Below are 12,091 nucleotides of genomic sequence, written 5' to 3' on the forward strand. Positions count from 1 at the left end.
GCCTTCGTTGCAGTGAGCGCCGAGTCACCCATACTATTGGGCCGTCACTCATTTCACCTCGCATGGGCTGCGGCTTGCAACGTCAGCCTTGAAGCGTCGTGTGTTGGATCAAACGAGAAGTGACCCTGGACACCGACTCTCTTTAACTCACCGTCCTTCTGCGCAACCATAAGCATTGCAAAATCCTGCTCTGCGTTCCACGACTCTCCGGCTCTTGATCACACTCCGATTAGATATCTTTCCTTTATTGCTATGTAATCGTCTTTCTGGTTTCTGATCTTCTCAACTCAACCTGAGATGTGACACATAGGCCATGGCTCCCCTCGCCTTCCTCAATTCTTGGGCTTTATATAAGCGCATCGCAGAACCAACGCCAGAACCTTCGACACGAACATCACCGCCAACACGAAACAGCCTGTCCACAGAAGGGGGGTTCTTGGAAGCCTGGGCGCAGGGTTATAATGTGGGAAGCCTTGTTATTTTGATACTGATTGTCTTCTGCAATTATCGATCTGGTATCTGGCTGCACAAACTCATATTACTTGAGGTGAGGATCGGTAATGACGTGCGGGTCGCTCGGAAGGCTGACATCTTGCAGCTCGTTCTCGCACTCTGGCACGGAACCTTCATATTTGTGGAAGACCCTTACTATGGCTGGTATCTCTCAGCGACAGCAACCCTGCTGTTCATCTCGTACTTTCTGCATAATGTCGTCGCTTGGCTCAAGATTCGACCATTTCTTCCCATCTGGGGTTCACGGTTGTTCATCATCTCACTCCTTTGTGTTCAGCCTTTCTGGGTTGCTGAAGCTTGGTCCAACTTTTCGTATTTCAATGGTCTCGGTTCTGATGCGAACGTCCGAATGCGGCCGTGGGAAGCTCTTGTGCGCGACCCGTGGTGGATCTTCACGACTTGGAAACTGATTGATGCGATCAAGAAGACATATGGTTTCAAGATTTGGTCACTCATCCGGATCAACTCGAGGTTCGGAATCATGTTGCTCTGCATGGTACGCTCTGGAATTTTCGGACTCTGATCTCGCATGCTGACACACGACAACAGTTTCTCTCTATAGCCTTTCTTCTCACAGATGCTGCGGTTTCTGCCGCTCGTGTCACGACTAGCAGTGGCATCAACCCATACTGGCGCTTCGCCCTCGTCTTCAAATGCGCCTCTGACACGATCTTTCTCGACGACTTCAAATCTGTCCTTGACGATATTGTCCATCGTAAATTTAGCTCTGCAAACGGCACTGTGCATCGCGGCTCTAGTGTTGGTTTGAGTAGCGGTCACGACGTGCGGAAGCGCTCTTATTCTACTCGCGGAGATGAATTCATCGAATGCACTTCCCTCGAACAGCCACCGAATTTGCCGCAAGTGTCGACACCGGAACCAAGTGCGATAGCATCGCGCTTCCAGAATCCGTTTGCTACGAAGCGGAATAGGGGTAACATTCCAAGAATACATGTTGAGCAGGAGATGTCTCTTGCTTCAGAGAGAAGGCAGACAAGTAATGACAGCGCGCACAGCGAGAGCCTTATGCTACCAAAGCCTGCGCACACAGTCTATGGTGACGAAGGTAGCGGAGCAAGTGAGAGTGATGGAAGTCTGCTGATTGGCAGGCTAGTATGATAAACTCTGTGACTGGATCTATACTATGTCTGTCTGAAAACCAATGACTGTATGCGCAGGTGAGACAGAGTAGACATGGACAAGTGCGAATGATATTTCTATGTTGCCATGTTCCGTGCAAATGCTGCGACAACTACATCAAAGCGAAGCTGGGGGGAAGGACATCACAATCATGCCTTAGCCACCGCCACAGTCTTCGGAGCTAGGAGTACCTCCAGAGAGCTGGCCTCTAGAATCCACTATTAGGTGGTTGTCCTTGCTCCCCATATTTCCAAGTAGAGTTGCTGACAGCTGCTGGAATCATGGGGTGTTTTAAACACTACTCCGACATCCACCTAGGTGATCAATGTGAGCAACATTGTATCACGCTATTCGGAGCACCTATTGGCATGGCAAGGTATGCTTGCTCATCCGTATATAAAATACTGGACTGGTTGGTGCATATTATGGTCGTGCGTATCGACCTCGCGCTTCCTGTTGTCCGCTTTGTTGCAATTTTCCTGTAGGTTAATGGTGCGTCTTTGGTGGTGGGCTCAAATAGAAGCCCTGAGACGGACTAGGGAGGTGAATCAGCTATTCTGCTACGCAATTGCTAACAGCAAAGTAGATGGGATATATTGAAATCCTACAGAACACTTTGCCAAAAATATAGGTAATACTTGACTGAGTTTCAGCTTCATGTACTACTATAGATTCACCTTACTCAGTCCTGTAGTATCCTCTATCTTCTACTTCCTCATCTTCTTCGTTTCCTACTTCCTCGTCCGTTCCCTCGTGCTCCTCATCAAAAATCATGCCGTGCAGACCCTCCCTCTCATCACCTATGAGCGGCGCCCTCTCGCCCTCCTTCCTTGAGAAGTGCCCGCCAAGGCTGATCGCTAGTGTACTGAGGCCATGGAACAGCGTACTTCCTAGGACGATGAAACAAACGATCGGCCAGACGAGTGTGATGACCCTCTGCCGCTGAGGATCCAAGTCATCGGGGGGATGCGGTAGCGGCAGCGAGGTGTCTGTCTCAAGCTGAGCGCGTGCTTCGATTGCTAGGAATAGTGCGCCAACACCCATAGGTCCGAAATGTCCGATGAATAGGGCCTCCGTCGTTGTACGAACGTGAGGGAGCAATTTTGCCTTGTAGAACATGAACACAACAGGTATGCGGCGGAAGATGAGAATCAGTGCCAGTAGACCTAGCAGTCTGCCGGGGGTGATTGCGTCAACCTTGTTGAACGACGCCCAGGGAATCATGGCGCCGAAGAAGACAAAGAGTGCCGAGTTGAGCATCAGATCGATAACAACTGGAAGCCGGGTGTCCGCCGTTGGAGCATTGCCGCCGTGCGCAAATCCTCTCCCAGCGCAGAATGCGACGAGGAAGTCATCAACACCGAGTGTCGACGCGAGACCAATGGAGAAGACAGCCAGGAGGAGGTAGAACGCCAGATAAGATGCTCGACCCATCATCTCGCGCGTATGAGAAATGTGATAGAGCGAATTGAAGACGTGTCCAAGGATGATTCCGATGATAACGCCAACTGTGCATTGATACAGAACCGTGATAAGAAACCACTCCTTGAGTACCTCGCCTCGGGAAGCTTTCATCACAATGTTGAGACCCATAAACAGGAACGGAAACGATACACCATCGTTTACGCCACTCTCGGCGCTCAAGAGGTCTCTGATGCGCTTCGGTACTCGAGTACTGAACTGGCTGTTTGACAGGACCGACGCCGCCAGAACAGGATCCGTCGGCGTGAGGCAGGCGGAGATAGTCAATGCAGACGCAAAGTCAATGTCGAAGATGAGCATAATGAAAAGCGCGCCTATAAGCCATCCAAAGGTCATGACAGGGCCGAGCAGGACCAAGAGTGCCTTCCATTTCTTCTTCAGGTAGCCGTTGGGTAGTTCCAGACCGACAGCGAAGCACTGAACGCCAACAACGATGCGAGTGAATTCCTGGATAAGGGGATCCTGGAAACCCCACTCGTATGGCTTCAACCACCCGAGGCCTCGCGGTCCAACCAGAATTCCGAAGATTGTGGCCAGAGGTGGTTCGGATAGATGGAGCCTGTTCCTGATCATGAGCGAGAAGAGAGCATACATCATCAGAAATGACGTGAGGACCAAGTACGACACGTGCGGCCCTGTCGGCTCGAGTTGCGACCACATGGCGATATTGGCTGGTCGTGACAACAAAGTGTAAAAGAAGGACAGGATCTATGTGCGTTTCTAGCAGGACAATGCAGCCGTGGAAATCGACGCGAGTCGAAGACGTGCAAGGCGAAAATCAGGTGGCGATCATCATGACGGTGCGTAAGAGTTTGACAGCGGTGAGAGACTGCACAAAGATATGTGTACGAACGATTAAGCATTTCTCGCAATGGCGATCATGGATTTTGATGACGGCATGACCCGATGCGGCAGCGACGCTAGCAAACGTTCCACTCGATCGGGTCTACTCTATGCAGAACGTGGCTCTCGTGGTGCTGGAAACGTGGGCTACACTACAGTTGGTCTGTACATGTAGCGGAGGCATGAACGGCATGTCGCCGTGGATGAGTGTGTGCATGTATATTAAGAAGTCGCTGCATGTATAGCACGTGACTGCGTGATTGCTACCTTTTTGTATCAAAGCGCCATGCTTTCGCAACCTAGCAAGCCCCCAAACGCCCGACCGCCGATGATGCAACTTAGTCTGCTCGTGACTATACGGATGATGTGATTAGAAATACATGATGAGAATCCAATCGAACGAATGCAATGCAAAGGAGGATGTGACTATATGTCGTCCGGGGGAGAGTTGAAAAAGGAAACTCGTAATCTATGCAGCTGTGGAAGGGTTAGCCAACGCATACTGGCGGGCTTGGGGCTTGAGGCTTGTGAACATACCGATGGCAGCTTGGGAATGACGACAGCTATGGTGGCCAAGCAATTGACAATGAAATAGGTGCTGTCGTAGTGTGTGTAGTGTGTGCTGACGAGGAATAGCGCGATGGGCACGAAGAGGAGGAACTTCTTTGCTGGGGTGTACTGGTCGCCGTTGTCAATCTGCTCCCACATGTTGAGGTTGTCGTAGGCACCCGAATTGAAGTCGAAGGGCACGCCGCGGACGTAGTGGAACATGAGGTAGGATCCGGCCATGTACGACAGATTGACCAGGGTCCAGGACGTCTCCTGCGACATGCCGGGGATGATGTCAAAGAGGATCTTGCCGATGAAGATCAGGACAAAGTGGATTGCCCAGGCGCCTGCGTGCGTCTTGTCAGCCGTGGTGGTCGGGGGTGCGGACAGCACTACGTGGCCAGTGTCGGGCCTGCATGGGACACTCAGCACTCACCCTTGGCGTTGACCCATTCGGCATTCAGATTGGGCAGGGCGGCCTGGTCGCTCAGCTGCTCGAGCGACTCGGGCGGCTCCTTGTAGACAAGACTACTGCTACGCCGCCTCCGGGCCTCCTTTGCCTCGAGGGACATGCTGGCGGCGCTGTACGAGGAGGCGCGGTCGGGGCTCAGTCGGTGGGGCCGCGGGTCGCCGGCGAAGCTCAGGCGCGAGGTGCGGTTGAGGAGTATGGGCGACAGTTTGGCGGTAGTGGCGGGCGCTGGGGGCGGGGCGAGGCTGTTCGCGCGGACGACTGCGGCAGCGGGACGTCTGCGGCCGTCAGCAGCGGCGGGCGAGGCGGGCGTCGGGGCTTACCGTGCACGGCGGGAGACGGGCGGGGCGGGGCGAGCGAGCGGCGCAGGGGACGGCGGAATGGCGAGGCAGAGGCGGGCGCAGAGAGAGAGGCGGCGGGAAGGCAGCAGCGGGATCTCTCCTGTGAAGGGTCGCGGGCTGGAAAGGACGACTCGGAGCTACGCGCGCACGGCCGCCGTGCCGCGACCAGACTCCGACCAGCACTCGGCGAGCCACCGCACCACACAGCCGCGCACCAGCGCACCTCCCAGCGCCGTCGCCGCACCCTCGCCCCGGCACCACCGCCCTCCCAGACGACAGCATGGCGACCGAGGCGCCCCCGCCCGAAGTCGCTCAGCCCGCGCCCGAGCCCGCCGCCGACGCGAAGCCGCCCGTGAAGCGGTCGTGGAGGTAGGAGAGGACAGCGCCCGACGGGCAGACGGGCCCAGCTGACGCAGCGCAGGCGCAAGTACCGCAAGATGCGCATCCGCTTCGACAACGCGATGCAGCAGAGCAGCGCGCTGATCATGGAGGAGTGGAAGGCCATGGGCGTCGCGCGCCGCCTGCAGGCCGAGAACGACCAGCTGCTCGACGCCCTGCTGGACTTCAACAACCAGCCACGCGTGCCGCCGCGCCAGCGCTTCGACCTCGCCGGCGCGAGTGCCGCGAGTGCAGCAGGTGCAGCCAGCGCCGACCCCGCCGTGCGTAGCCAGCCCAGCGCGCGCCCGTTGTCCTGACCCATACTGACACCGCCCAGCACCCGCCCGCGCCTCAGCCTGCGACACTTGGCCTCAGCAGCGCCGCCAGCGCCGACCAGCACGCCCCGCCTGCCGCGCACGCCGCCGCCCCGCCTGCCCTGCCGCGCTCGCTCGCCAGCCTCGAGGCCACCGTCCCCCACACCGCCGTCGCCGCCGTCGCCGCCCTCCCCGACGGCATCGACCTCAGCGAGCACGCGCCGGGCTACATGTCCACCCAGCACGAGGAGGACTATTTGCTCGCCCTCGACCAGCTGCTCGACGACCCGGCCTTCGAGCCTGCCACCTCGCACCACCGCACATTCCACCTCGGCCCCTCGCAGCCGCCCCTGAGCGAGAAGGACCTCACCATCCGCAACCCGGACAGCGTCTACAACTGGCTGCGTAAGAACCAGCCGCAGGTCTTCCTCCAGGACAAGGACGCCCCGCACCACGACAACGCCTCTGAAAAGGCTGCTCCCAAGGGCGCCAGCAAGAAGAGCCGCCCTTCGAACGTCGGAGGCGGCGGCGGCACCCCAGGCCCCAAGGACGACCATGACGGCGAGGACTCTGCCGCGCCCGAGGGCAAAGCCAAGGGCAAGAAGAGTGCCGCCGACCCCGACGACACGGCCTACCGGCCCAAGGGCGGCAGCAGTCGGCCCGCCAAGCGCAAGAGGGATGCCGGTGAGGGCGAGGCTAAGGGTGCTCGCAAGAAGAACCGGCCTAGCACGGCAGCAGCGCCGCCCCAGGCAGGGTAGCTTGCTGTCATGACACATCTGCTTTGTATTACTACATGGGAAACCGGCGTACGTGGGTCTGATAGATACCCTTGGGACATGCTTTACAGCTGCGGCTGCGCTGTATAATAGTCATCGATGTCAAAGGAACATTGAACCGTGAGAATCTGAATAATGCTACATGCTTCTCTATGCTATGCCCGTCAGGAATTCGCCCGACTTGCCCTGGTATGATACAGTAATCCACACTTTGTCCCTACAGCCTCTCCTGACTCTACTTCCGCCTCGGCGCCGCAACCAGGACGGGCTCTGCCTGCTCCGCAAACGGCAGGCTTGTGTCGACGATGGTCTGTCCATCGATCAGTAGCCCGTTGCCCACCTTCTCGTCCTGCAGCCTTGCTGTCTCTGCCCGCTTTGCTGCAAGATAGTGCTTCCTCTCCTCCGTCAGAATCCACTCCTTGGGGAACTGATGCCGCGTCTTCGGCTTGTGGTGGCGGAAATCAAACGGCACGTCTTCAAACGTGTCTGTGGCGTCCTTTGCCTCGGCAATCAGCGACTGGATGGTTTCGCCCACGAAGCGCTTGTTCTGCGTCTGTGAGTCGAATTGCTCGGCGGAGAGCTTGACGAGGTCCGACGAGGGGTTGTAGCGCGGCCCGGACAGCTTAATCAGTTTGGCGCGCTGAAGCTCGGTGAGACCCAGGTCCGAGGGCGAGAACTCGACAACCACCTTGTTGGCAGCCGGGTGCGATTCGCCCAGGTACGAGGTGTAGCGGAAGCGGAAGGGGGTTGCTGCTGTGGGGGGCTCGAAGGGGCGCGCGAGTTCTGTCACACGTCAGCAGATGAAATGGGACATGGTCATCGATGGGAGACGTACGGTGAAGCAGAGGCATCTCCCACGCAATCAATCGCGCGTATGCCCTTAGGTGCCTGTGCGACCGCAGCTGTGCATGTCCATCACGAGTAAGGTCGTCGCCGTAGTAGTCCTCGTCAGCGCCCATCGACTCTTCTCCTTCAGCCCAGAAACCTTGCTTGACGGCACGTGCCTCGTCGCGCGTCATTTGAAAGTCTTCTTCCGTCTCTAAATTAAATTCGCTCGCAAGTGGCCAGCCGTCCTTGCCCTTGCGAGCGGCATCCTTAGCGATTGCAGGATCCATCTGTCTGAAATCCTCGGCAAGCTTCCGCAGCTGCGCAGTCGTCTCCTCCGGCGTGTGGGTCACGGGCTTCGCAGGCTTCGCGGGTGCTTGGGGCGGCTCGTCTTCTCTGTTTCTTGCAGATCGACCGGGTGTGGTGGAGAACGGTCGTTGCCATTGGGACACGCATTTCGGAGTCGATCGCGGTGCCGTCGAGGACGGGCAGCGGCGCGACTGCAGCAGCAGCCTCCTTGTTACTGACGCCATGCTGCTGGATATGGGGATGGCGTCGTGAACTTTTCGCGGCGTCGCACTCTGAACCGATTCCTTGGCGTCTGTGCCACGAGCCAATGCGAGGCGGTTGCGTCCGACCTCCGCCCTGCATCTCCCCGCGCGAGCATCTGGACGACGAGTGGCAGCGCTCTTCATCTGGCTCGTGGGTGGCACGCTGTGATTCTTGATTGAACATCCAAAGCAAGGCCAACATGGCTGCAGCGACCTCAAACTCGAAGCTGTGCTTCGTCACCACGGGCGCAACAGCACCCTTCGAAGCCCTGATCGAGTCTGTTCTGAGTCCTTCGTCGTTGGACGCACTGCTGGAAAGCGGCTACACGCATCTGCTGGTGCAGTATGGCTCTGCTGAGGATGTCTACACCGATGCAGCAACCATCGCTCGCTCACACGTCCATGATAAATTGACCATCGATGGCCTCGACTTCAATCCAGACGGACTTCAGGCACAACTCAAACTAGTGCAGCAGTCCAACGGCTTGACGATATCACACGCTGGATCCGGGTCCATCCTCGAGGTACTTCGTTACCAGATCCCGTTGGTTGTTGTGCCCAACACCAGTCTCCTTGATAATCATCAGGAAGAGCTCGCTGTCGCCATGGAGCGTTCAGGGTATCTGCTACGAGGCTACGTTGAGTATGTATCTCTCAATCACGAGGCAGGCTTCAGAAGCTAACAATCTGATGAAGAGACCTGGGTCCGACCATTCGACAGTCGGATGAGTTCCGTACGAAGATGTCTCAATTTCCTCCCATTACTAGTGGGAAGCACAGAGAGACAAAAAGCTTCGCTGCTATCATGGATGAGACCGTAGGTTTTATGGACTGAGGGTATCACCACTCTGTTACAAGCCGGATTGCAGCAGGATCGAGACTCTGCTTTGCCACATACAAACTGCAAGATGTTCATTCGAACCACAGTCAGAGCCATCTCTTTGCACAAGTCCTAAAGTCGGACACGTATGATATGCTCTCAAGGGCTAATCATCCAACACGTATGCCACTGTCGAGTCGCTCGTTGGAACGATTTGAGCTTCTTATCTCAGACAGGAGTATCTATGGGCGTGGTACGTGTGGCGTCGCCGCCTTTGTTTGGTGGAGCCAAGCTCGTGAGGTACGAGCAGAATCAGCAGACGTACCAACGCAACAGAAGCCGAACTGCAACCAACGATATCGCTGCATAAGATCGAGTATTAGTTTGGATATCTTGTTGCCTACTTGCTTGACACTGATCCGCCAGAAGTCCAAGGAAAAGATGACTGCGATGTACAAGTCAAGACAAGAGTGGTGTATCAAATCGGCGTGGCGTCATCCTGCATCTCGTACCCGCAGCGGCGTGACAAGCCATATGCTGTATCACTAAGCATCGCTCATCCACAATGTTTGTTGCACGCGCTCTCCGATGCATTGCCAATACTTTCTCGCGTGTCAATATCGCATCAAGCAACGCGGCATAAAATAAGGCTTACGCTTGGACAAAACATTGTCAATGCTAAGCAAATCGCGCTCACAAACCCTGCAATACGACATTGTCGGATTCCATAATCTATCGATATCCCTATGAGATTACTCGTTTTACTGGAAATGTGATCGAGAGGCACGATAAGCGGGATGAGTTTAGCAGGTGCGAGCGAACATGTGCCACTGCCTATGCGCACCAGTGCAGATGCGCAATGGCTTCAGTATCAATCCCAGTAGTCGCGACTACTTGGTCGCCCTGCTGCTTCTCACCCGTTGCACCGTTTGCAGCAGGCACGTTAACTGTCCAGGGCTACTACGCCTTGCGCCAGGTATAACACTGAACCTGGCCGCCACACAAACCTCACGACACCACAGCATCCAGTTTCTTTTGGTCTGCAACAATAGTCCTACGTTTTGGACACTCCGTACCCTCGCCATACCCACGCCCGTCTGCCTTCCGTTCACACCGCAGTTACACCGATAACCCAACATGCGTTACCACCTCACCTTGCCTGCCTTCTTGACAGTTGTGAGTGGTCTCGTTGGAGCAGTCCCATCAAGGTATGTCTTTCTCTACTCGAAGAGACCTCCATAGCGTGTTGACTTGAATAGTATCTCGCACAAAAGAGGCGTCGACTTCAACTGGGGCAGCACGAAAGTTCGCGGCGTGAATTTGGGAGGATGGCTTGTTCTCGAACCGTCAGTCTCCAGAACACTGCTACGTCCTAGGCCTGACATGCTGTAGATTCATCACGCCCTCCATCTTCGAATCTCATAGTACTCCTGACTGGCCTGTCATCGACGAATGGACTCTCTGTGAGAAACTTGGACGTCAGGGCTGCTACGACGCGCTCAAGCCACACTGGGACACCTTTGTTTCTCTCCAAGACTTCGAAAAGATCCGAGACTCTGGCTTCAATGTGGTCCGCATTCCTGTCGGTTATTGGTCTTACGTCGAACCCTGGGGCCCTTACACTCAAGGTGCGGCGCCTTATCTCGATCAAGCTATCACCTGGGCACGTGAGACTGGACTCAAAGTCATCGTCGACCTGCACGGTGCCCCGAAGAGCCAGAATGGATTCGATCATAGCGGCCGGAAGCTGGAAATTCCCGGATGGGGCGATGCGGACAGTCTAGCATACACCCACCAGACGCTTCAGATTCTGAACGAGAAGTACGCGAAGCCCGGTATGCAAGATGTCGTTGTTGCTATTCAACCTGTCAACGAGCCTTTCTTGGTTAAGATCCCGCAAGACACAGTCCGACAGTTCTACCGCGATGCCTTCTACAACCTACGCGGGATTAGCGATACTCCGATTGCCCTGCACGACGGCTTCTTCGATCCGAGTTGGATGAACGGCTTTCTCACGCCGCAAGACAACAACGCGCAAGGTGTCATCGTTGATCATCATCAGTATCAGATATTCGATACCGGGCTTGTCGCAATGGGATTGGAGCAACACCTGAGCATGGCATGCAGTGCTGTAAGTGTACCCTTCCTAATCTCGTCTTGCCGGGCACACCATTGACCATGTATCTACAGGTCGACTCTTATGCTACGTCCGATAAATGGATAATCGTCGGCGAGTGGTCAGGAGCTTTCACCGACTGCGCTAAACACCTTAACGGCTTTGCAGCAGGCTCGCGCATGGAAGGTAGTTACAGCGGCGCATCCTACATCGGCTCCTGTGACGGCAAATCTGGACGAGTTGACTCGTGGTCTCAAGACTGGAAAGACAGTGTGCGCAAGTACATCGAGGTCCAATTGGATGCCTTTGAAGCCCGTACACAAGGCTGGGTTTTCTGGAATTTCAAGACCGAGGGCAGCGCAGGAGAATGGGATGTCTTCCAACTGCTCGATGGTGGCGTCTTCCCGCAACCACTTGAAGATCGCAAGTTTGGCAAGTACTGCACAAACTTCTAAGGCGAAGGTGGGCGATTGTGACTAGGTGTCTTGTCTGCTTCATGAGAGGGGGTGGATAATGATGATGGACTACATCCACGACAACGGCATGGTATGTGTATGTATAGGTATATTTGCGTTGCACAGGCAGTGTTTTTGAAGTAGTTTCTATGGCTTTCTCAGATTCAGTGTACATTTCAGTCGTCTAACTCAAACGTTGCTCAAGTGGTTGCCGAGATTCTTTTTTGACTTTGCGTCCGGAAGCTCAAACCCTGACTGCTGGCCACAACTTTCAGAAGCTCATAACATTAGTCTCCAGGAAGATTGTTAGCAACAAACACGCAGTGATTTCCCCACAGCGTTTGTCGGTAAATGTGGCAGCACTAGACATGCCCCATTCAACGCTATTGTGCCACGGTCAAAGTAACATGCATTGTATTTCGTGTTGTTTATCAAGAATATAGAGATGGAAATAGGGTGACCCGATAGATGCTCGTTCTTGGTGATAATCTCCATTGTTGGCTTAGGCACACCCCTCAA

General features: G+C 55.3%; 7 protein-coding genes across 7 annotated transcripts; 4 read left to right on the plus strand and 3 right to left on the minus strand.

Moving 5' to 3' along the window:
* Window positions 1-173: 173 nt before the first annotated feature.
* C7974DRAFT_163681 (uncharacterized protein) lies at window positions 174-1,778 on the plus strand. The gene is made up of 3 exons (XM_046136013.1): window positions 174-547; window positions 599-1,009; window positions 1,063-1,778. Exons 1-3 carry the CDS (start codon window positions 314-316, stop codon window positions 1,630-1,632), a joined length of 1,215 nt encoding a protein of 404 aa, XP_045997807.1. The 5' UTR covers window positions 174-313; the 3' UTR covers window positions 1,633-1,778.
* Window positions 1,779-2,113: 335 nt separating this feature from the next.
* On the minus strand, window positions 2,114-3,984 carry C7974DRAFT_333956 (Cation/H+ exchanger). Its single transcript, XM_046139148.1, has one exon. It carries the CDS (start codon window positions 3,793-3,795, stop codon window positions 2,332-2,334), a length of 1,464 nt encoding a protein of 487 aa, XP_045997808.1. The 5' UTR covers window positions 3,796-3,984; the 3' UTR covers window positions 2,114-2,331.
* Window positions 3,985-4,065: 81 nt separating this feature from the next.
* On the minus strand, window positions 4,066-5,446 carry C7974DRAFT_391983 (ORMDL family-domain-containing protein). Its single transcript, XM_046141635.1, has 4 exons — window positions 5,320-5,446; window positions 4,964-5,274; window positions 4,516-4,874; window positions 4,066-4,455 (listed from the first exon to the last, which is right to left on the minus strand). Exons 2-4 carry the CDS (start codon window positions 5,097-5,099, stop codon window positions 4,405-4,407), a joined length of 546 nt encoding a protein of 181 aa, XP_045997809.1. The 5' UTR covers window positions 5,100-5,274; window positions 5,320-5,446; the 3' UTR covers window positions 4,066-4,404.
* A 68-nt stretch (window positions 5,447-5,514) lies between these two features.
* Window positions 5,515-6,947, plus strand: C7974DRAFT_423467 (IEC3 subunit of the Ino80 complex, chromatin re-modelling-domain-containing protein). Its single transcript, XM_046144385.1, has 3 exons — window positions 5,515-5,706; window positions 5,759-5,996; window positions 6,053-6,947. The coding sequence occupies exons 1-3, from the start codon at window positions 5,618-5,620 to the stop codon at window positions 6,785-6,787; spliced, it is 1,062 nt and encodes a 353-aa protein (XP_045997810.1). The 5' UTR covers window positions 5,515-5,617; the 3' UTR covers window positions 6,788-6,947.
* On the minus strand, window positions 6,948-8,178 carry C7974DRAFT_333958 (mitochondrial ribosomal subunit protein-domain-containing protein). The gene is made up of 2 exons (XM_046139149.1): window positions 7,641-8,178; window positions 6,948-7,588 (listed from the first exon to the last, which is right to left on the minus strand). The coding sequence occupies exons 1-2, from the start codon at window positions 8,161-8,163 to the stop codon at window positions 7,041-7,043; spliced, it is 1,071 nt and encodes a 356-aa protein (XP_045997811.1). The 5' UTR covers window positions 8,164-8,178; the 3' UTR covers window positions 6,948-7,040.
* A 203-nt stretch (window positions 8,179-8,381) lies between these two features.
* Window positions 8,382-9,137, plus strand: C7974DRAFT_412072 (glycosyltransferase family 28 C-terminal domain-containing protein; the record flags this gene model as incomplete). Its single annotated transcript, XM_046143609.1, has 3 exons — window positions 8,382-8,824; window positions 8,878-8,998; window positions 9,054-9,137. The coding sequence occupies 3 exons, from the start codon at window positions 8,382-8,384 to the stop codon at window positions 9,135-9,137; spliced, it is 648 nt and encodes a 215-aa protein (XP_045997812.1).
* Window positions 9,138-10,138: 1,001 nt separating this feature from the next.
* C7974DRAFT_433205 (glycoside hydrolase superfamily) lies at window positions 10,139-11,572 on the plus strand (the record flags this gene model as incomplete). The annotated part of the gene is made up of 4 exons (XM_046144905.1): window positions 10,139-10,209; window positions 10,261-10,347; window positions 10,394-11,132; window positions 11,192-11,572. The coding sequence occupies 4 exons, from the start codon at window positions 10,139-10,141 to the stop codon at window positions 11,570-11,572; spliced, it is 1,278 nt and encodes a 425-aa protein (XP_045997813.1).
* Between the last annotated feature and the right edge of the window lie 519 nt (window positions 11,573-12,091).

This window comes from Boeremia exigua (genome assembly GCF_020726555.1).
Source record: "Boeremia exigua strain MPI-SDFR-AT-0100 chromosome Unknown C7974scaffold_5, whole genome shotgun sequence".
In the NCBI taxonomy this organism is placed as follows: Eukaryota; Fungi; Ascomycota; class Dothideomycetes; order Pleosporales; family Didymellaceae; genus Boeremia; species Boeremia exigua.